This window comes from Penicillium malachiteum (assembly GCF_028827825.1).
Source record: "Penicillium malachiteum strain IBT 17515 chromosome Unknown utg000002l:1.0-8849297.0:1.0-8852440.0, whole genome shotgun sequence".
NCBI classification, from domain to species: domain Eukaryota; kingdom Fungi; phylum Ascomycota; class Eurotiomycetes; order Eurotiales; family Aspergillaceae; genus Penicillium; species Penicillium malachiteum.
Window position 1 is genome coordinate 7294867 of NW_026643095.1, and position 21818 is coordinate 7316684.

At 47.3% G+C, this 21818-nt stretch overlaps 9 protein-coding genes across 9 annotated transcripts; 6 read left to right on the top strand and 3 right to left on the bottom strand.

Moving 5' to 3' along the window:
• Positions 1-100: 100 nt before the first annotated feature.
• Positions 101-2873, bottom strand: nip1 (translation initiation factor eIF3 core subunit c; the record flags this gene model as incomplete). The annotated part of the gene is made up of 2 exons (XM_057089135.1): positions 101-2367; positions 2534-2873. The coding sequence occupies 2 exons, from the start codon at positions 2871-2873 to the stop codon at positions 101-103; spliced, it is 2607 nt and encodes an 868-aa protein (XP_056948964.1).
• A 1277-nt stretch (positions 2874-4150) lies between these two features.
• N7483_005699 (putative protein kinase Yak1) lies at positions 4151-7387 on the bottom strand (the record flags this gene model as incomplete). Its single annotated transcript, XM_057089136.1, has 10 exons — positions 4151-4728; positions 4797-4949; positions 4975-5013; positions 5181-5446; positions 5513-5632; positions 5693-5952; positions 6008-6167; positions 6228-6427; positions 6503-6765; positions 6838-7387. 10 exons carry the CDS (start codon positions 7385-7387, stop codon positions 4151-4153), a joined length of 2589 nt encoding a protein of 862 aa, XP_056948965.1.
• Positions 7388-10190: 2803 nt separating this feature from the next.
• Positions 10191-10798, top strand: N7483_005700 (uncharacterized protein; the record flags this gene model as incomplete). The annotated part of the gene is made up of 3 exons (XM_057089137.1): positions 10191-10458; positions 10531-10644; positions 10707-10798. 3 exons carry the CDS (start codon positions 10191-10193, stop codon positions 10796-10798), a joined length of 474 nt encoding a protein of 157 aa, XP_056948966.1.
• A 1586-nt stretch (positions 10799-12384) lies between these two features.
• On the top strand, positions 12385-13346 carry N7483_005701 (uncharacterized protein; the record flags this gene model as incomplete). The annotated part of the gene is made up of 3 exons (XM_057089138.1): positions 12385-12502; positions 12556-13152; positions 13210-13346. 3 exons carry the CDS (start codon positions 12385-12387, stop codon positions 13344-13346), a joined length of 852 nt encoding a protein of 283 aa, XP_056948967.1.
• Positions 13347-13810: 464 nt separating this feature from the next.
• N7483_005702 (uncharacterized protein) lies at positions 13811-14590 on the top strand (the record flags this gene model as incomplete). The annotated part of the gene is made up of 1 exon (XM_057089139.1): positions 13811-14590. The coding sequence occupies one exon, from the start codon at positions 13811-13813 to the stop codon at positions 14588-14590; it is 780 nt and encodes a 259-aa protein (XP_056948968.1).
• A 718-nt stretch (positions 14591-15308) lies between these two features.
• N7483_005703 (uncharacterized protein) lies at positions 15309-16088 on the top strand (the record flags this gene model as incomplete). The annotated part of the gene is made up of 1 exon (XM_057089140.1): positions 15309-16088. One exon carries the CDS (start codon positions 15309-15311, stop codon positions 16086-16088), a length of 780 nt encoding a protein of 259 aa, XP_056948969.1.
• A 1061-nt stretch (positions 16089-17149) lies between these two features.
• N7483_005704 (uncharacterized protein) lies at positions 17150-17770 on the top strand (the record flags this gene model as incomplete). The annotated part of the gene is made up of 1 exon (XM_057089141.1): positions 17150-17770. One exon carries the CDS (start codon positions 17150-17152, stop codon positions 17768-17770), a length of 621 nt encoding a protein of 206 aa, XP_056948970.1.
• Positions 17771-17862: 92 nt separating this feature from the next.
• Positions 17863-19080, bottom strand: N7483_005705 (RNA polymerase II mediator complex subunit MED27 domain-containing protein; the record flags this gene model as incomplete). Its single annotated transcript, XM_057089142.1, has 3 exons — positions 17863-18042; positions 18106-18765; positions 18886-19080. The coding sequence occupies 3 exons, from the start codon at positions 19078-19080 to the stop codon at positions 17863-17865; spliced, it is 1035 nt and encodes a 344-aa protein (XP_056948971.1).
• Positions 19081-20364: 1284 nt separating this feature from the next.
• On the top strand, positions 20365-21127 carry N7483_005706 (uncharacterized protein; the record flags this gene model as incomplete). Its single annotated transcript, XM_057089143.1, has 2 exons — positions 20365-20523; positions 20591-21127. The coding sequence occupies 2 exons, from the start codon at positions 20365-20367 to the stop codon at positions 21125-21127; spliced, it is 696 nt and encodes a 231-aa protein (XP_056948972.1).
• Positions 21128-21818: the final 691 nt, after the last annotated feature.

Below are 21818 nucleotides of genomic sequence, written 5' to 3' on the forward strand. Positions count from 1 at the left end.
ACCATGAGAGTAAGGGAAAATGTAGAGAGGAAAAAAAGAAAAAATAAGAGAGAAAAAAGAAACAATGAAGTAACATGCCATTACATCAATAAACCTTTATTTAAGCCTTGATAGCACCACCCAATGCACCACCTCCGAACTGCTGACCACCAGGTCGCCGGCCCTGCTGGCCACCTGGGATACGAGCACCACCACGACCCTGGTTAGGACCACGAGGACCACGGCCACGGGCACCAGGACCTTGCTCGCGCTGGAAAGCGTTGGCCATACCCTGAGTACGCTGCTCCAGAGTCTTCTCGTTGGACTCGAGGAGACCCATGGATTTGTCGGCCAGGGTAACGATCTGGGACTGCAGACGGGAGAGCTCGACACCCTTGCGGAAGATGATGGCGTCGTTGACCTGGTCGAGAGCAGCGCCGAGCTCCTCGTGAGAGATCATGCGGCTGATAATAGCGGTGATCTTCTTGGTGGGGAGCTCAAACATCTCGGACAGAGAGGAGATGGAAAGGCTGTCGTAGAAGGGGGCGTAGGTGAAGAGGTAGGTGCGCAGACCCTCCTCTTGAGTCTGCTGAGACAGCATCTCCTTGATCTTCTCGGGCTGGGGCATCAGATCCCAGATCTTAATAGAGGCCAGCATCTCGGCGGCCTTCTTCCAGTCACCGGCAGCCAGGAACTTGGCACTCATGATGACACCGTCACGGGTGTTCTCGGGGGGTCCGGTGAATACCTGGCGCTCGTTGTAGTCGAGCATACGACGGAAAGTCTTGGAGATCATGCGACGGCGGATCTCGGGGGCGGAGGAGGTCTGGGCCATGAGAGGAACCTCGAGGAACATGCTGGAAGTCAGGTAGATACACTCCAACAGCTCCAGGTTGATGTGCTGGTGGAAGGGCAGCTGGCGCTGGCGCTCCAGACGCTCCTGCTCGGGAGTGACGGTAGAGTAACGCTGAAGGATGATACCCTGGGCGAGCAGCTCCTTTTGACGGCCGCTACCGCAGATATCACCGAGGGTGTTCTGGGCCTCGTAGATGAGACCAGCACGGAAAGCGCACAGGCCGATCTGGACGAGAGTGCGGTTGAAGAGAATCTGCGTGCTGACGTCGAAGTTGGCAATGTTCTCAGACAGATGCGACATGAGCATCAGGTCGCGAGAGCGGTAGTACTGGTCGTGAAGAGCGAGGAAGTAGATCTGGCACAGCATAGAACGGGCACGGATGATACCGTCGCTGTTCTGGAACAGGTAAGTGCAGAGAGTTTGGATGAGGACGGAGACATCGCCAGCCTCAGCGCGGGTGGTGATGGCAGAGTCCAGCTCTGCGGGCAGAGCCTTCCATGTACCATCCTCCAGAATGGAGACGACCTGAGAGGGCTTGAAGTAGACGTGCTCGAGACGGCGGATGATAACACGGTTGACGCTGTCCTGTCGGGAGTCGTTCTTCTCGCCAGAGTTGAGGCCCTCAATGTAGAGCTGAGTGCGCACAATGTTGTTGTACAGCTGCTGCTCATCGCTCAGACGCTCAATGTACTCAGCAGTGTGGGGGTCGATCTGCTGGAGGGAGCGGGTGAGTTCATCGTCCAATCGCTCAATGTATGAAACCATGCTGCCGGGAATGTAAAAGATCTCGCCCTCAGCAACCTGGGGCTGCTTCTCGTCATCCTCCCACTCATCAGCACCCTCGCTAACAACGAAGTTTCGGTGCTGCTCCAGAACGGACAAAAGGGTGCCGAACTCCTGGTCGGCACTCTTCCATTGTTCAGCGCTCATGTAGGTGGCGGAAGAGGATGAGGAAAGGTCGAAGCGGGTAGAGATGAGGGTCATGTAGATACGGATGCGCTGGTAAGGGGTGGTGGCAACCTCGAGGAGCTTCTCCATTGTGCGGATCTGCTCGGTGCGGTCGGTGTTCTTCTTTCCGCGAGACTCGACAATGGTACGCAGATGCTTGAGAATGCTCTCGGAGGTGTACTGCAAAGTCTTACCACCGCGGCCAACGGTAGCAAAGCCATCGTCATCGCTGGAGGCAACGGAAGCAGCGTTGGCGAAGTTCTGAATGCGTTCAACGCGGGTGGGACGGGGAGCGGGAGCGGCGGGAGCAGGCTTCTCCTCCTCCTCGCTCTGCATGTAATCATCCTTGGCCGCACGGTACTTGTCGATCTGGGTGGCGTATTCCTTGTTGTTCTTCTTGATACGCTGCTTGACGGCATTGAATCCCTTCTGGTTGCTAGCGTTCATCTTCTTGTTAGAGGCCTTCTGTTTGGTGACGGACTCGTTGACGAAGTCCTCGAGGTCGGCGACGGCCTTGACGTAAAGCTTGGGGACAGGGCCGGACTGGAGGACCTTGACAATTTGGCGGTTCAGGCTGTCGAACTCTGTAGGGACCCTACATTAGCTGGGAGCTCATTTTCAAATATTTTTTTCGACCCCTCTCATTGACCCAGTCGATTCCGCGGGGTGACGCGATATTCCTCCCAACGCGCGTATAAAAGCATATATTCAACATGCTCCATCATACAGGTGATAGAAAAGGGCACTCACCAGTCGAAATGACGGCCCAGTCGTTAATCTTCTGAGCATTATCGATCAGGCGGATGGTGTTCTCGAGACCCTCCAAGCGCTTGTCCTTTGCACTCTTGACAACTGTGACCTTCTCCTCATCCTCCTCTTTATCACTGTCGGAATCGCTAACCAGGAAGTCGAAGGCATCACCGCCGGTGCTCTCCTTGTCGTCGTCGGAATCAGAACCGGATTCGGATTCGGAAGAGCCATCGCTAGACTCAGCGTCGCTGTCCTCCTCCTCGGAGCGCTCGTAAACATCCTCCTCCTCCTCCGAGCTGGAGTCGCTGTCGTCGCCGCCGCGGTAAAAGAATCGTGACATCGTTGCGGATTTTAATCGGGGTGGAAATCCGGGTTCACGAGCAAAGGCAGATCCTTTAAAACTTGGAGTTGATTGTCCGGGCGAGAGCCACACACGAAATTTAAGCGAGGGGTTGACTATACCCGATCGGGACTAGTGTCACCTGATATCGTTCAACTACATACAATTACACTACAACTCATCAATTTTATGTTATAGAAAAATGTAAATAATACATTCTAAACAAGAGATAACTCGGATTTACTGAGTATATTGTATTCCTATCAACTCCCCAAATCTAACAAGACTTGTCGAAGGAAACCAAACAGCAATGGTATCCGCGTTCCAATACTTGTATGCAAATCCCAACAGAGAAAACCCTTGAAATGACCATGGCGTGTATACTACCTTCCAAGTGCAACTAGAGACAGCATTAATAATAGAAATAAAGCGGTGTGGAAAAAAGACAAAGAAATAGAGCACAGAGATCCCGGATATAACCCACCAAAAAAACTCAATGCTTACTATGACCAGAGACATGGGACGGGAAAGGGGAAAATTGGACGAATTTGTGAAGTCGTTCTTTATACTCCAGGCTATGCCAAAAAAAAGAAGATAGAAGCACAATATAAAAGAACACAGAAGTCATGGCTTATAGCCCGAACCACAGCTCCAAATCGTTGTAGAACGGACAAGAGCAAGATAAGGCCAAACAAATATAGCAAGGGGGAAGAAACATAACAAAGAAACTTGAAGGTGGTGATTCAATCATGGCAAGAAGAACAAGAGTACAGAATCATAACCACTTTAGATCAGTCACTATTTGCCTAATGCGAAAGTAACCGGGGTATGCGACACAAAGCTACGGTTCAAAGAAAACGGCGGAGAAAAAAAAAAGCATTGTATCAAACGCACTCACGCCAGCCTATCCGACCATTTTGGAATGCAGATGTCGCAAATGACTCAAGACACCTCACGCTGACCATTCCATTGGGAACCAAGTAATAACTCCAATCCCAGGGTAAAGAGCAGACTTTGGCCCGTCGGCGGAAGCGGCATAGGTCGGGCAGGGGGCGTTACTCAAGCAAAATAAAACGAGTTTGGGGAAGACTCAAAGTGTATGGCACAATTTTATCGGATCGATCCTCCAGTAGGGACACACGCACCGGGCGTGCGGATGCTTGACTGTGGTAGAAGAAAGGAGAGTAACCAGGGTACCTATTCCAAGACATCGGGATGGGGCCCTTATGTATCAACGTGTGAGCAACCCTTCCCAATGGCTCGGTTAATTGAGCACTCTAATGCCACGGGTTTTGCCCCATGTATCCTTCACCCATAACTCCATCCTCGAGAGTCCGAATGAAATCGCGGTTTCGCTGATTGCCATTGCCATTGCCATTTCCATTACCTCCTCCTGCTCGACTGCCCCGGCGTCGTTGAGCATTTGCGTCTACGTAGCCATCTGGGGGAGGAGGGTAGTAGGCCGGGCTTGGCTGGAGTCGGATGGGAGCGTTGGGATCCAAGTGGCTGGCAACTCGTTGAATTGTAGCGGGAATCCCACCTCCTTGTGGATCCATGGTTGATGCACGTTGACGACCTGCCCTTGTTGTGGCTTGAGCGTACAGACTCTGTCCTTGACCATATTGAGGTTGTGGCGGTACCTGACCAGGGCCAGGCACCATGCCCATCTGATGACCATAGCTTGGGGGCTGGGTAGGGTATGGCGGTGGTGCTGCTCCCTGTTGATACATGCCATTGTAAATGGGGGAGGTGGAGGAGGCTGCGCATGAGGTTGGGGATGCGGTTGTGGTTGCGGCTGGGGATGTAACTGCGGCTGAGAATGCGGTTGTGGTGGGGGATGCGGCTGAGGAGTCTGCTGGTACGGGTTCATTTGCATTGTGTATGCAGACTGTGCTTGCGCCGCTTGAGCCGCTCTCTGCTTACTGGCCGCTTCAGCCTGCTGCTGTTGCTGGACACCAGGAGCAACAGTCTTGTTGAGAGTAGAGTACTTTAAGTTCATTGGGGGCATAAATGGCCCAGTAAACTTCTGTTGGGTGATGAAAGGGTGCAATTTGGCCTGCTGGGGAGACCACCGCTCTAGGGGGGTTGATCGACAGTAGACCGCGCACAAAATCGATAAATGCCACCCGGTTGTTCAGCTCTGTCAAATAAAGGTTAGTAAATAAAGCAAGGACAAGGAAGAAATAAGTAAATATATAGATAGAAACCATCGTACCTCTTTCAATCTCAGCTTGCTTCATGTTTTTCCTCGGCATGGGTATGCCCTAATGATCTCCTCCAAGGTTGAGGCAGCGAAGTACTTCTTACTCGGCGCTTCCTTGGTGTTGTGCTCTCGTGAGTACTGTTCCAAGCTTTTGAGCCTGTATGTCTTACGACCGAATTCATCCTGCGTTTTCTCGAAGAATTCGCCAGACTGTTTACCCATCTCCAACATCCACGCTGGAGGCAAGCCCATCATTTCTACGATTCGGCAGACTTGGTTGTATTCCGAAGAACCGGGGAAAAGGGGCAATCCCAGGAACAGCTCGACAACGATGCATCCAAGAGACCACATGTCGATTGCAGATGAGTAACTAACCTGATTAGCGGGGACTCAAAATAACCAGGAACTAAACAAGGTTAAGTGGGTTGACACATACGGCAAACCGAGCAAAACTTCCGGTGAACGGTAAAAACGCGACTGAATATACGTGTACACGGTCTGACGTTCGTCGCAGGCAGATCCAAAATCAATGACCTTGATGATGGGGCTTTCCAGGCTGTCGAAGTATGTATTAGTAAAATAAATCAAATAGTGGAAATAAGCCATCTGAACCTACTTTTTCAACAGAATATTCTCTGGCTTCAAGTCGCAGTGGATCAAATGTGCCTTGTTGAGGAGACTAAGAGCATTCAGCAGTTGTTGCGCAAAGACACGCACAAGCGTTGTGCTCAATCCCCGGAATTGATTTTGCTTGATGAGTTCGTAAAGGTTAACACTGAGTAATTCAAATGCAAGACAAAGATGCTGGCGGTGAATGAAAGTATCCTTCAGTCGAAGGAGATGGTGGTCGTCGTTCTTATCATATTTACTGTTGAGCTGTAGCGATGGTCTGGTTAGTATGTGGTGTATAGTGCAGAATCACCGCACGTACCAGATCCAACACGGAAACCTCCATCATGCTTTGGTTAAAGTATGCTGTCTTGTTCTTGATGACCTTAACGGCCACAACCTCCTGCGTCTTCAGGTTCTGGCATTTCACCACTTGACCAAATGTACCCTGACCAAGAACATCCAAAATAAGGTAGCGATTCCTATTAGAAGAAGTGAGACGGGAGACTCGTGGAAAATTAAGGGATCCCGCATGAGCATACTTATGTCCGGCCTCCTCACTGCCTAGAATGTCATTGACATAGAGAATGTAATCGCTATCCTCATTATCGTAGCCATCGTTCTTGGTGCCCTTACTAGGCTTGGTCAAAACACGACGGGGATTTCTGGAGGACTCGTAGTTGAAATTCGGGTTACAGATACGGTATGTTGCAGGTAGATGACTTGTGAGCGCATGAAGTGGCTGTACACCGTCTAGGTTAACATCGCAATGCGATACCTTTGGGAAATAAGAAAGATCGAATCAGGGGAGACAAACACTGATGAATCCGCCCTCTGGGTTGGCGCGTCGATATGCTGGTTGAGCATGAACCCGCGGTTGGAGATCTTGCACAGCCTTGATCTTCTGGAACTTGGGAACCGGACCTCGGCCCGGAACTTGGGATGGTAAGGAGCCAGACCGGGGAGATCGAGCGCCTGGAGCAAATGCACTTCCCAAGTGCGAGGATGCAGAGGAAGGATAGTATTGATCGGGGCTCATATCGGATGACTGGAGGGGTGGAAGTCTCGGGGGGCGATTCGCTGCAAAGAGAAAGTGGGTTAGCGGGTAAGCAACACAAGGTGAGGTCATTCTTGACGGAACTGATCTCTCACATGGCGGGGAATGATAGCCCTGCGGTGGAGATGAATAGTCTCCTGTCCGACCGGGCGATCGTCGCGACTGACTTTGACCTGGTGAGAAGTAGGAGCCCTGCTTCCCGGGGCTTGTAGGGTATGACATTCCGGATGGCGACAAGACGTTCATAGGAGAGTATCTGCGAGCAGCCGACGACTCTTCCGCCTGGTTAAGGAATTGGGAAGAAGCGCGACTATGATGATTTGATCGCGATGAGTACTTGGCGCGGTTGTAGGGGTCGGCGTCCTCCATGGTGGTGTCGGCATCGGTGACATAATCCCGACTACGTGGCGTGGCAGACGGCGACGACGCCATAGATACCGGTTTGGAGTTTGGGCCGGTAGAAGGAGCCTTAGATGCGGTGCCAGGAGTTTGAAAAGTCTCGTAGGTGTATCCGACTGGGGGCTGCGACTGTGGTGGCTGGCCGTACTTCGAAGCTACTTGCTGGGGATGGGCAGCCAATCCGGTATTCATCTGCGCGGGACGACCCATCAGGGGATCCTGATAGGGTTGCCATCCAGAATCCATAATGAATGGGAATCACAACCTCAAAAGAGTTCCGTTTGATCTTTTAGGGATTCGGAAGTCGAAGGAGGAGGGGGGTAGGAATTCGAGAATTGACGCCGACACCGTTTCGTGCACTGTTGCAGCCACACTGCGATCGGGGGGTTTGCGTGGGGATGCGGGCGAGGGGGGTAGACAGCAGTCACAGCACACGCGAGAAGCGCGATCGCAGGCAAGGGGAAAGGAAACCCCAATACGAGCGATGCGAGCGATTGGGAAGTGGGAAGTTTTAATATCAACTACACCACATCATCGAAGCCCCCAAAATTTCCGGAAGAGAGATTGGGTAGAATTTGGAGAGAGGGAAGAAGAGAGAGAGAGTGGGAGGGGGCGGGTCTCTGCCACCGACGTAGGCGTAGTAGTAAACCTTCAAGAATATAAGATGCACTTCGGGAGCACCTCGTAAAAGATTGAAGGTACTACCTTCGACTTGAGACTGTGCAGAATTCGAGTGAACTTTTGTTTCTCTTATTCTTTAGCTCATTGAATGTGGAGAGGAGGGGAAAGATAAATGTGGGAAGTGGAGGTTTGTGTCTAACCCTCTTAATTGAGCCCGATGAAGTCTTGATAGAATGCCAATACTAGATCACGAATGCTTACAGTATGCAGGAGGTGGATTGATTTCTTGAGTACATTAAGTTTAAAGTCTTCTACAACTTCGGAATACGTGGATCGGGATATATTTTATGGTCTGGGTCAGTGATCTCACGACTTTGGAGGATTGTGGTCTCCTCGGCGACGTGTCGGCCAGGATCGTCGCGTCATTGCATACCCAACTGCCAAAGCGTCCCGGCCTGAATGCCTAAGAGAGATCCAAGTGTTCAAAATTCTCCTATCATCACGATTTTCCCTTTGTTTTCGTTGGGGTCTGCAGATAGAAGGTCATTGGAAGCCTCGTGGTTTTATCCTATCATAAGGAGAGCTCAATTCGAGGATCAGGGATGATGACTCTTTTCTCCTTTTCTCTTCTCCCTTTTTGTCTCCCTGCATTCTAGGTCAGCTGCATGATAATTTCTCACAAGATCAAAATATTTAAGCTTGAAGGATCGTATAGATCCGTGTATGCCGAGCCAATCTCTTTAGTATGAAATACTAGTACGAAGTAGATAGTTCGTTAATTGAACCTTCAATTTTCTGGGGTTAGTCAACTGGTGACTCAGCATCAATTCTGCCGCTTTCTCCGCCTTCACATATGTTGTCCCTTCACCTCTCCTATCTCTCACCTCTGAACGGAGTAACAAATTTATTTCAGATGACTTTCATTCATTTTAACCTCAAGGATTTACTTTCCCTAGCTCCATATTTTGTACCAGACCGAAAAACCTATACTCAGCTTTAATTACCTCTCCTTCAAGGTCAACCTCAAACCCTCAAATCCAACACGGAGGACTCCAATACCAACATCGAATGGATATTCCAGGTGAGGTCATTGCCACGAAGTTTCGCAGTAGGGATGAATGCGTAGATATATGCAAGTGATGCTAGAGGAATCATTACGGAGTAGAACAGCTCAAAATTCAGAGTAAAGAGAGCTCCGGAGATCACTGCCAAGACTATATGGCAAATGACCTACATGAGTACTCCGTACTCCGTACTCCATACTGCGTCATGAATTTTGATATACTCCGCAGTAGACAAAGAAATAAGAATCATCAAGGATTCTCTGGGCCTTAAAATGTCCCACATGTGCATAATATACATCCCCTGAGTCACACTTCACAGAGTTGCCTCAAACACCTGGTCGATCATCCATTGTCTTCGTCAGCTTCCAGTATTGTTTCACTTAACCAGGGGGCCTATCTATTTCATACAAATTGCCACACGTCAACTTTTGAATAAAATAGAGTGTATGGCGTAGCATTTCCCTAGTCCTCAGTTTATTTAAATTGTCTCATGAAGACTAGAAATTCCATGCTAGGAAATTCAACAATGGCCTGGTGGGTCGATTATACCCAAGGGTTCAGGGGTCTTTTGCGAGCATTTGTACCCATGGTTAGGCGTCTTAGGCCTCTTCCAAGGTTAAAGGTTAAGGGTCTCCAGTTCAGGCAATGACGAACTCGAAAATATCACTCAACAGCAATAAAGATAATTATTTCTATGATTAGATTAAATTAAAGTATGAATGTCAATCTTTTGCTTTTCTTTCGAAATTTCAATTATGACTTCACACTCTGTTGTAAGTAATTGACATGGGCATCTCTATTTTTCCATTGGGTCTCGGACAAACTGATCTACAACCACCCCTCTCATGACTGGCTCACAACAGCTAGTGACTCCTCACTGGAGAAAGCTATGATTGAATCAATCCAACAGTCCACGGCACTAGTGAGACTAATGAAAGGACCTGGTGGATCGTCAAATTGACTCGGCAAAGACCCTAGGCTTCACAACGCAGCCACCATGGACCTGCAGGGTAGCAACCAAAGACTTCGAATGTTGTCAATCAATGACTGGTGAGATGCAGATCAATGCAGCCCCAGTCTGACTCCTTCTCTTACTCCTCAAATTAGAACAGCACCAAGGCCCTCCACTCAAGCCTTTGTGCCGCGAATCCATAGGAAACGCGATCGTGGATCCTGTTTGGTAGTGGACTTTACTCCACACTGTTTCCCAGCTTCTCCCAGCTTTCCCTAGCACCTTGGTTAAATACCTCTTCCCCCCCGAAACATCCGTTTGACTTTCCAACTTTCAAATCTCTTTGATCTTTTGGATATTTCTTACTTTAAAGAACATACCTCAATTCTACCATCGTCAAACCACAGCCAAAATGAAGTTCTTCGCCACCCTTGCTCTTCTGGCAGCCACTGCGACCGCTAGCCCTGTTACTACGACCTTCACCCTCTTAACCTCCGGTGCCTCCAACAGCAGTCTGAACGACCTGTACTTGACCACCAAGTCGACTGGTCCCTTGAACAGTTTGGCCATCTTCACCAGCGGGGCTAGCGATGCTGCCACATTCTGGCTGACCAACGGCACTGTGCGGTATAAGACGGAGAATGGTGCCCCATGGTCCATTGCTCTTGTTTCCGAGGATGGTAGGTTCTTCAAATGATGGAACTCCGAGCCGTACCATATAAACATGATTACTAACTAATTTTCCCTTATAGAACGCAAAGCTCCTGTTGAGGTGAGCGTTAGTCCTACCACTGGTGGAACTGGATTCGGCTTTGCCAGTGATGGTGATCTGGAAACCTCCATTGACCACTGGGGTGGATGGTTGGGTGAGTCAATTATTTTATTATCGAGATTTTGAAATTGAACATTTTTACTAACTGGATTGTAGCTTGCACCGACAACACCTTATACTATATCAACACAGCTGGCACTGGTACATACGATGGATGCGAGATTGTCGAGTTGAAGCCATCTTCCTAGACCGGATAATCGCATCTAGATGATTTTCTTTGAAGAGTGTTATGACAGGATTTTGCTTTTTTGGGCTTGGGGTTGGGTTCTTTCTCATGATGGCGCTTTTTAACGACTGTACATTCATTCATGATCCTGGTCAAAATATTGGATAGACTGGAGTTTAATGATAATACCTACTACACATGGTAGTATGATTTTCAATGATTCGAGCTCCGCATATCTTCAGAGAATATTCAAGTTCAAGTATTCTCAATGTTCTATACCGTACAAAGTTTTGTCATTTACTAGTAGGTTCTTTGAAGTTGAAAACTCTGTTCAATGTTGTCTGACGTTGGGACCTGTAAGAATACTTCCAAGGTTATGCCTTCAAATGTTACTTTGGACATACATACTAGTACATATGAAAGTGTTCCCATGGAGATCATTCTTGATGCTGTATTCTGGGCTAGGAACCCCGGCTTGGAAATCCCGGGGAGTCCCCTCTTGTATAGTATTCGTGTTTGATATTCAGGGGCTAGGTAATCCGTCTAATTTTTATACTAAAACGACAAAACTATTACTCCATATTATATTATACATTTTTTTGTAATATTTTGTAGATCAGTTGATTGATTGGTGTTGATAAGCCTCAATGCCAAGGCCTAACTAAATCGCCAAAACAAACCATAAACAAATAGTCTGGATCTAAGCTGACATCGGTGTGATGCTTTTTGGAATACCCCAATATCACTCAAGAAATCATCAAATGGATGATCACTTTCAACCTCATAATTAACCATATTTATTTCACCTTAATCGAGTGCCCCATTCTTGCCTCTGAGAATTGGAACCGAGATGTGGAGACAGGGTCTGAGGGGAAAATCCGATCAGGGTCCAAACACTGAAAGGATTCTCAGAATATGAGCACTGATGTATCTCTAATCACTCAGTATTGATAGAAAATTTACTTCGTATATCTGAGTAGACTTTTTTTGTAGTGATTCCTCATATTTTGCCTCTATATCTTACCTGCCCAGGTGATTTTATTCCCAACTTATAAATAGGATGTCTCACATGCCTTGACAGCCATGGCCCATTTGGGCTTAGCCCCGCAATACATCTCAAACGCCTTTCTGTCCTCCCACACTTATTCTTCCAAGTCTCTCGCTTTACTTCGTTGTATCGTTGCGTTGCCTTTTTTTGCTGCTTCAGCCACCCTCGTTTTGAGCATTCGAAGTTCCCATACCTTCATATTCGTTGCCCGACTTCCTCTCCACGCAATCCACACAAATCCTCGGGATCGCCAGGTTTTAAGGGTCCACCAGCAGATCGCCCTGTCAGCTTTTTCGTACCATCCGCCATCTCAGCCCTCGATTTCTTTCCACGGCGGAATTCACAGCGTGCCCCGGCCCTGTCAAAGAAGATACCTTACTTTCCTCTTACTTGGGACCCTCCTCTTGCCGCCCGTCGGCTGGAACCATATCCAGACTGGTAGCCGGCGCAAGGGGTTGCCAATTCGGGTTTCGATTCCGATAAGGAGATCTCCTTTTTCCTCTGCTCCTTGATCTGCTTCTCCCAGTTGCCCGGGAAGCTTGACAACCAGCATAGTCGCCATGCGGGCCTTCCTCACTATTCTGTGCACATTTTTGCTGCTGGGCACCATTGCCTCGGCTTGGCCGTGGTCCAACTATGGAGAATTATTGGGCAATGGTTTGCTAGACAAACGTGCAGGTATGCGTAATCGGCTGTCTCACCATTGACCCTCATTAACAATGCATCCATAGACTCCAATACAACCACATCCGCGTCAACATCTGAGCAAACCACCACAGTCGCCTCGCAAACCTCCACCGGATCCACTACCGATACCAAGACCGCCAGTGACCAAACCACGGGTGGCACCAGCACAGGCACCAGCACGGGTACCACTACCGGCAAAAGCGATACAAAGACCGCAAAATCAACCACCACCTCGTCGATCTCAATCAACCCGGCAGATGCAGAGGGCGGCATCTCCTTGTTGACACCAGACTCCACCACCACAACATACTACAAGATCGGGGAGAAAATCACCTTTGTCTGGAATTACACCTCGCTTTCTGTGTCACCGACTGCTGTCGATGTCGTCGCCTCTTGCAGTTTGGACAGTATGACCTACACTGTGACCCGTAACATGAGCATGGAACCCACTGGCACTGCCATTTGGGATACTAGCAAGTACGAGGGGAACGCCACTGTCCCACTGCTGACGGCCAGCTACACGCTCTTCATCTATGATGCAGACAAGTCCCTCAGTGACACTGCCAGTGCTGGCTACCTGGGATCCAATGTTGGTTATGCTTTTGGAATGTACTACACTCAAAGTCCTACTTCATTGAACGGTATGTTGATATCTTTATTTCAATTTCGTTGAATTGAGAATTCTAACATTTCAATAGGGTTCTTCTGCGTTACTTGTAACGGAGCCATGTCTGAGATGCAGCGTCAAGGCCTGAAATTCGTCGTTGGCATGGCCTTAATCACATTCCTCTCCTTTACCTGGTTTGCCGGTACATTCGGTCTCTTCTCCCTCTAAAGAGGTACTGATCCGCTTGGAAGAAAGCGAGGATCAACATGACATTCTTATGGATATATCATTGATTTCAGGGCGTTATTTGATCTGTCTTGAAAGCGAAACATTACGATTAATAGCAGGAAAACGGCGTTTGTTTATTTAAAGTCGTGGGCATAGGCTGGGATCATTGTGTCTTTTATCTTTAGGGTTTTATTAATTTTCTTCTACTTGAAAAAATTGCATCCAGTTGATATTGTATTTCGTGGTATTAGGTAGTTGTTTGATTATCCTTTTGTCCTTTATATGAAATTTAGCAGGCTGCTTGCTATCTTGCTCGGCACTTTCCGCTCTAGATCTCGAGGCTTTTCTTCACCGAGCCTTTCACTGATCATCTCTCTATCTACCATGACCTTTCTTTATCACCTCTCTCCTGGCCTCGACCCTTCTTTATCCTTACAGACTTCTTTGCATCGCTGCTACCTACCATGGACCCTACTCTCACTGTCAATTCTAAGGCGTTAAGCCCTTGGAATACCGCCGAAGTTGGTTACTTCTACCCTGAAAATGACGCCTTGAAGCATATCGAGACTGGAGACAATCATATCATCATATTTCACAACGCAGAGGCCTTTGTCAGTCACCTCCATGGCATCGCTATCTTCAAAACAGAGGCTGTAGTTCGAGCCAACGTCCACTCATGTTTGCGTGAAGTTGCCCTGGAGTGGTACATTACGGAGTTAACCCACCCTGAAAGAGAAGAGCTTCGCAACCTTCCACTTGATCAAGGGTGGTTCATGCAAATTTTGTTACGGTTCAACCCGTCCCCCAAAATAGCCCGATTTAGATATGAAACTGCCAACTTTTACAACAGGAACCCTTTCCGAATGGCCTACAATTTGATTCGAGATGGCCATGCAGCTGGTGTCCACGACTTGACTGAACATTTGTGTCAGATCTGGCGCTGTCTCGATACATCGGTTTCAAACGTGTGCTTTCTGGAACAAACCGGCTACAAAGGCCTACTTATTCAGCCTGGACCTGGGGATGTCTTGTCGATTTTCCATCGGGAACTCAATCACCGGATTATGGATTTCGCAATTAAAATGCAAGATTATGATGCTGTTGTTGAGGATGACCCTTATCTTTTCCGCGAGTGGTGCCGGGACCCTCTAAGATGGTCGAACGTCGTTGCGAATTACTCGTACAAGATTAACAGCTTTCAATCAACTGCGACACAGAATGCGGGATTCAGGCTCGAGATCTGAATTTGTTCACTTGGAAGACTTGGATTTCATTGTGACTCATTCTTGATATGCCTCCTGAAAGAAGCTGACGACTCAGCCATGTGACTTGGAGCTTGAATTTGAATATGTTTCATTGGCTTTTTTTCCCTTCCAAAAGTCCGATGTTGGCAAATCTTTGGCAGTCAATTGCTTGCAATACAGTGATGAGATCCTTCTCACCTATGCCGCTTATCTCTTGGAAAGTCCTTTACCAATTTATCTACGCTTAGCTTCTTTCAAGATCGAAGCTACTGAGAGAATCAATGCAACAGAAAGTTATTCTATGACTGAGAGTAGTACATGGGGGTTACTTCAATGCTGCTACTAGTTACTTGAAGTAAAAAGTATTTCAATGACTGGTAGTAGAGTCCAACCAGCCTGGGGCAATAATAACATTACTAATATAGCCCTGGAATGAGCAAGGAAGCCTTCACATGTGCAGGCTTAGATGTTTGTCTCGGGACTTTCCCCTTCTAGAATTTCAAGGCTTTGTTTGCTTGTTTGATTGACTATTTCTCTCCATAAATCTTCATCATCACCTTCTTTGATCGTCACTCTTTCCCATCACCTCTATGTTGGTACTGCGACAACTTTTTATCCTTCATAAAAGTCCTGATTAGTACCCCATACACATGGACAACAGAGATACTCTTATGACGCCGAAGCCACTGAAACCGCCCAGGAGGATAATCAGCTCATCATGCAACATCTAGACACGAATTTGGGAAGTGAAGCTGATACTGTGGTGACGAGCCCTTGGGATACCGGAGAAGTCGGCTTATTCTACCCTAACAACTTGAAAAATAATCACGTAAAGACCAAGCATCACACTCTCATATTCCACAATGTCTATGCCTTTGTCAGTCACCTTCGAGCCCTCATCGGCTTCAAGCTTGAGAATGAAATGAGGGCCAATATCCAGTCATGCTTACGCGAAGAAGCCCTGGAGTGGTTCATCACAGAACTCAACAACTCCAAGAGGCACGCCCTTCAAACACTTCCACTTGAGGAGGGGTGGTTCAAGCAGCTACTGCAACGATTTAGCGTGCCCCCAAGAAGAGCACTTTTTCGATGTGAAAGGGTCGATTTCTCCGTGGGAAATGTCTATCGAAAGACACACAATCTAGTGCGAAATCTCCAAGCAGCTGGTAAACACGATGAAGATAAGCAGGCGAGGGCTATCTGGCGCAAGCTTAACTCATCACATCACTACAAAGAGAGTATCCCTCTACCTAAACCAGGTGCCCCATTATCAAAGCTTCTACGGGACATCCATTTCCTGAGCCACGAGAATGGGTACCAGGAAAATGATGATGGATCTGGCTGTGATGATGATTATGATGACAATATTCACGGGAGTTATGAAGTGGTGCAAATGGAATCCCGAGAACTGAGCGTCAGGTCTCAACAGCTTGAGTGCTTGGAAGACTCGAACGTTCTTCATTCTTGTTTTGTTTTCGGAATCATGCCTCTAAGATGAATTTTGGAAAATTGATTTGATTTCAGTGGATTTATGCTTCATAAAAGTTTGCTGTTCCTATTCAAGTGACCGAATTGACAAAATATTGGCTGGTGGTGTATCGGTGGAAGAACTTTCTGCTATTTCAATTACGAGAAAATGTTAGCAATTGAGTCACTGTTAGTTCAAATCATCTTCGATATTCAAATTAAAAAAAGACTTGCCAAAAAGAAGACTAGTACTAGCATCAGATAGCACGACTTGGTGAGCCACAGCCTGAAATTCATACTCCGCAGCTTCAAGTGCTGCTAGGCACTCGAGGTCCAAATTGGCACTTTCAGGGGATAATTAATTGCCAATAAATTTTTTCATCTTCTTCATATCATGAGTTTGTTCCATATTAATAATCTCCGAGCTACTTAATTGCTGGCAAATCTACAAAGCAGCCCTGGAGTCCACCGGCCCATGGTACTCAGCGTCATATGCCGCCAAAACGGATGATGATAAAGATGATGATATGCGGCAGTCTCGTTCGTATTTCGTTGATAAAACTCTACAAGAAAGAATATTCAGACAGGGAAGAGAAACACTGCTTTTGAAAATTTGTAGGGTGATTCAGCCTCCAGGGCTACAGGATCCACAGTATCAATTTGGTGGCTAAGACCATGCTGGTTGGAATTTCAATTTCCTACAAACACCTCTTGCCTAGATCAAATGATCAATGAGAGAAGTCCATTTGGAGACCATGCAAATCAAGCATCAAAGAAATAAGAGACATGCAGTGAATCAACCTCAGGGGCTTTGTTCGGCAAATAGAAGCAATCGAGCATGATGCTGTACAAGCCAACAGAGCGAACACACCATACAACCCGACATTTACACAAAGAACGAAAAAGCTTTCAGAATATTGATTATTCTTTGCTATATCAACCATAATCTTCCCAAGATGAAACTCCATCCCTCATTGATCTTTCTCATTCTAAGATTCATGCCAGTTATCGGTCATTCACAAGGAATCCAAGACAAATCCACGACCACAACGAAAGAAAAAAAAGTCATATCATTGATACAGAGGGTGACAGATGGCTCCTCAAACCCTTGGTTGGATCTGGCCCAAAGATCCCCGACCAGGAAATCCAATCAGTTGGCCCCGTCGCTGGCGCTTCCGCGACATCCTGACGAATAAAGGCCCGGACATCTACGTCGGCGTCATCAACAAGAAGAAATCACCAGAAGGAAGACCACCAACCCCAGAAGAAGAATCCTCAGACGACTCTACGCCTTTGCCATGGTTCTCAGCTTTATCTTCGTATTCCTCATCAGACTCAGAGCCAGATATCAAACCACCCGCACGACTACAAAAGACAAACTGGGACCGCTGGGATAACACAGACTCCACATCCGGCTCTACATCTGGCTCTGAATCAAGCAAGCAACCCGGATACCAGGTTCCGTGGGCAAGGCGAAAAAGTGAGGAGCGCTACGACTTTCGTCAACGAAAATATACGATCCCAGATCTAGGGACATGGAGTCGGGTGGAGTACTGCACTACGCGCGGAAAGGGAGGATGGATGCGAATTGGGAGAAAGGGAGAGAAGCATTGTGTACCGAGACGGTACTGGGATCGGAATGGAACAGAGTATCCGGCGAATTACTGGCATGATATCATTCATGGGGAGCATGAGGATGAGGTCAAGGGGTGATGGTATGAATTTTATGGGCGTTTTTGGCATGGTGAGATGGTGTTTATTCATTTTTGAACAATAGATTTGTTTTATATGAGCAAGTTTTCCGCTTAAGCGCAGGCGGTATGGAAGGCGTCGAAGGAGAAGACGCGGTCTTTGGAATCTTCTGGTTTTGTGGGCTGAGTGGATTGTGCCCGGCGGATAGATGGAAGTCGAGCGGCGTTGTTGGCGAGACGGTTGCACTTGATGCATGGTGTTTGTTTGATGTTCGCATATGAAGCTATCATGTCCTAGAATTGAAGTTAGAATTATAGAAATTAGACGAATCTTGATATCAGAGCAAAGCAACGTACCAACAAGAAACTCAAATCCCATTTCCGTGGTCGTGAGTTCAGACAATCTAGAATAGCCTCCTCCAATTTAACAGGGGAGCGACCTGGCGGTACTTTACTAGAAACATTCCACTCAGATACATCAGTAGAGCCGGAATCTTTCACGCCTTCTACCACAAAGAGCATACCAGCTCTACCAAGCGCGATGCCCATAGAGGTATCGTTTGAGCCCTTGATAAAACGGACACCAGGGAAACCACGTTGAGTAAATCGCTCCGTAACTGCAGTCCATCCGCCTTCAGAAGATAACACCTTCGTTCGTTCAGCATCTTCCTCCTCTCGCAGGCGCTCATCTTCCTTCTTCTTCTCTGCTGAGGTAAGTTCCGCGAGGAGGACATCATAGTCCCTCTCCCAGATCCCAGTTGGTTGAATAAGCTGTCCATTGGCCTCTTTCATGCGTGCTGTTGCACGCGCCCAGACAGGCTTCAGCTCTGGCCCGCGCCACATGGACTGGAACTGCTCGATGCGGGCGAGTCGATCGCGCACCGCATGATCGAGATCATTGCGCAGAATTGGTGGGGTCTCTGCGACTGGGGTACTTGATGAGATGCCATTTGAGCTGGAGATTGGGACTAGCGGTTCCAAGACTCCGGCTGGAATGAATTGGCGAAGCTCGTGGATCTGGTGCTGTTAGCATTGGGTTCCTTCATATGCCAAGAACCGGGAAACAAAAATGAATTTTGATGAAATTCCAACATAGGTTCGAAAGGGTGGTATTGAGAGAAAGATGCATGCACTCACTTTGCTTTCGAGCTCTTGGAGCTTTGCTAGTGATGCCACGAGTTGAATTTCCGAGTCCCAATTGACGGGTGTAGCAGGACCACTACTTGATTGAGCTGTACCCTGTGTGCTGGAAAATTTCTGTTCAATTTTCGGATGACTTGGAATCGCTGTTGAGTTCGCCGCAGGCATCGCGGTATTTGGTGCGGTTGACATGGTGTGTGGAGACGGGGATGAGAATGCAAAGGCCACCAGGCTGACTCGTAAACCGCTGAATCAAATTCGTATCACACAGAATATTTTTCTCAATAGAAATAGGTCGATGGGCTTCAGAATAAGATATAGCTTTATTTATACCCAGGATTGAATGATGCTAATGCACCTGGCGGGTGGAGCGTTTTTAGGCTTTGAGGCCCCGTTGGTGGTCCGACAGTCAATCTGAATGTTTAAATTGACAAATTGAAATTATATTGACCTGAGCCGTAGTTGGCACTGGAATTTGAGACCTGGATCTCGGATTTTAATAGCTTGATGATGTTATTGGCTTTGACATCTTTCGCGAACGCGAGGAAGATGCGGGAGATGAAGCACAGCCACATCATCAACTCACCAGCCTCCCCGGACCGTGGCGGTGATATATTAAGTAAGCGGCTTCGAGATCGCTCAGCGACAATCTACGACTGAATTGATGTTCAGTCTTGGATCTTGAAACATTTGAATGAGAAACACGACACGCTCTTTGGTACGTCAGTTGGAAAAGCCATATTCAGAGAGAGCGATCAATATCGAATGATGGTGCTGTATAACCTGACAGGGCTCTCCGGAGATTTGACTGTCGCCTCGAATCGCGAAAATGGGTCAGTTAACCAGGAGTCTTTTTGAAATTTCTCAAATAGAAGCAAGAGTCTCAGTCTGCATAAGAAATCACTTTGAAAAAAAGAATTTCTCACGATAAATGGTCTCGTGAAATGAGGGATGCGCCACCAGAGAGAGTGAAAACATGCTCAAAGAATCCATACGTCAAGCGGGCGGAGCCTCAACATTCATTGGAAGTACGGATTTCATCTGTCATTTGAACTGAGATATTTTTGTACCGATTCTCTCGTCAAAAAGAAGAAACGACAGCCTGTACAACTTAAACTTGAAGGCGGTTATTGTTCAAAGGCGTTGGACAATTTGGATATCTCAGTAGTAGTCTTTGACCTTCAAATGTTTATAACAAAGCCTTGTAGACAAATAATTGAAGGTATTTTACCTGAAGTTGATTATGGTATATGTGAATCTCGAGTATACAACTCTGGTGAAGATCTCTCATGATCTCAAGGCAATCATTTCAACTTGAAACCATGAACCAACCTTCCACACTTCCATACAATACACTCATTCACTTTACGTTCTCTCAATATCTCATTATCTGCAGCCATTTTTCGACTTAGATTTCTTACTTAATCCCAGTTTTCATCCAGAAACTCCCAGAAACTATCCTTGAGATCCCCCACAATGCCATCCAAGAAAATCCTCACAGAGGCCAAGGAGTCCGAGGAGCCTTGCCAACGTTGTTTCCTTCGACTGATAACCACACCAGATCATGTGTGTAAGCGACGTGAGGAGTTAATAAGATGTGTGTACTGCAGCAACATCAAAAAAGCCTGCAACCCGGTAAGCTCAGTCATACCGAACTCCCAGAAATCCGCCCAAGCTAACAGCTCCATTGATTCCGCATGAGTTCAAAGAGGAGGCGCTGGAGACCATGCGAATGCCAAAGTGTCAACGGACTGAGCGGACTCTACAGATTCTCAAAAAGATCAAGCTACGTACACGCCGAATCAACAAGGAAATTCGAACAGAAGCCGTCAAGGCTTCCTCTGAGAGAGACACCAATGTGAAGAAGGAAGGAGATGAAACGGAGATGGATCGTCTTTTTGAGATGTCAGTGGATAACTCTGATAATTACGAGAAGTCTGACACCCTTGAAAACTCTGACATCCTTGACAACTCGGATATCTGTGACAACTCGGACAACTCGGACACCTCTGATTACTCCGATCAACCTGACCTCCCTGCCATCCTTGACTACTCCGATGAATCCGATAACATCTATGATGCTGATATTCCTGACAACTCCGATGAATCCGATGAATTCTATGATGCTGCAGCCCAGAAACAGCTTCAGGTTTCTCTCACCGAAGCAGCCCAGGCAAACATAGAGACCCCGCAGGTGGCTTACTTGGAGAGCCCGGAGAAGTGGTGGCGTGATAATTGACGGACCTAGATCTGGGAGTTTTCATACCTTTGGTGCGCAAGAGAATGGGGTTCTGTTTGATCGCGATGGCCTGGAGACCTCTTCAATGATTTGCCTATTTGAGTTCCAACATGCGTTGGAGGGAGATTGCCCGTTAATCCTCTATCCAACTTGCCAAATTGAATTCCTTTTTTTCTTTGCATAGGAGAAACCTCGAATTTTAATTGAATATTAAGGTTAATTTACACAATCAAGAAGTAACGTGTAGACCGGTGTTCACAGCGACGTGGATGTCTATACTCAGAACTACCACACGATCTGCATCAGATATCGGAGTATAGGTGGTTGGAATTTCCTAATTCAGTACTCACATTCCATTTATGGCAAACGAGGCACCGGGAGTTATAATAATCCGTCCTAAAATGATAAAATAGGAAGCTGTAACCACTTTCGGGAAGTGCCGAGCTCGGCAACTTGGAATCAGCAACCCCGTCTTCTGCCAACCAGGTCGACTATGAATACTGTGGATCATCATCATCCCCACAGAGACGTCTATTCCCTATATTTCAAGTTGATATTCATCTCCAGATTCCCCAGATAATATGGTAGGATCCACCGTGGACACTTCAAGTCGGAAACCTACGCAAAACCTCCGCAATGACGCCGTCAGAAGAAGGTCAAAGCAGGAGCTCGCATGTAACCCGGACCGGTG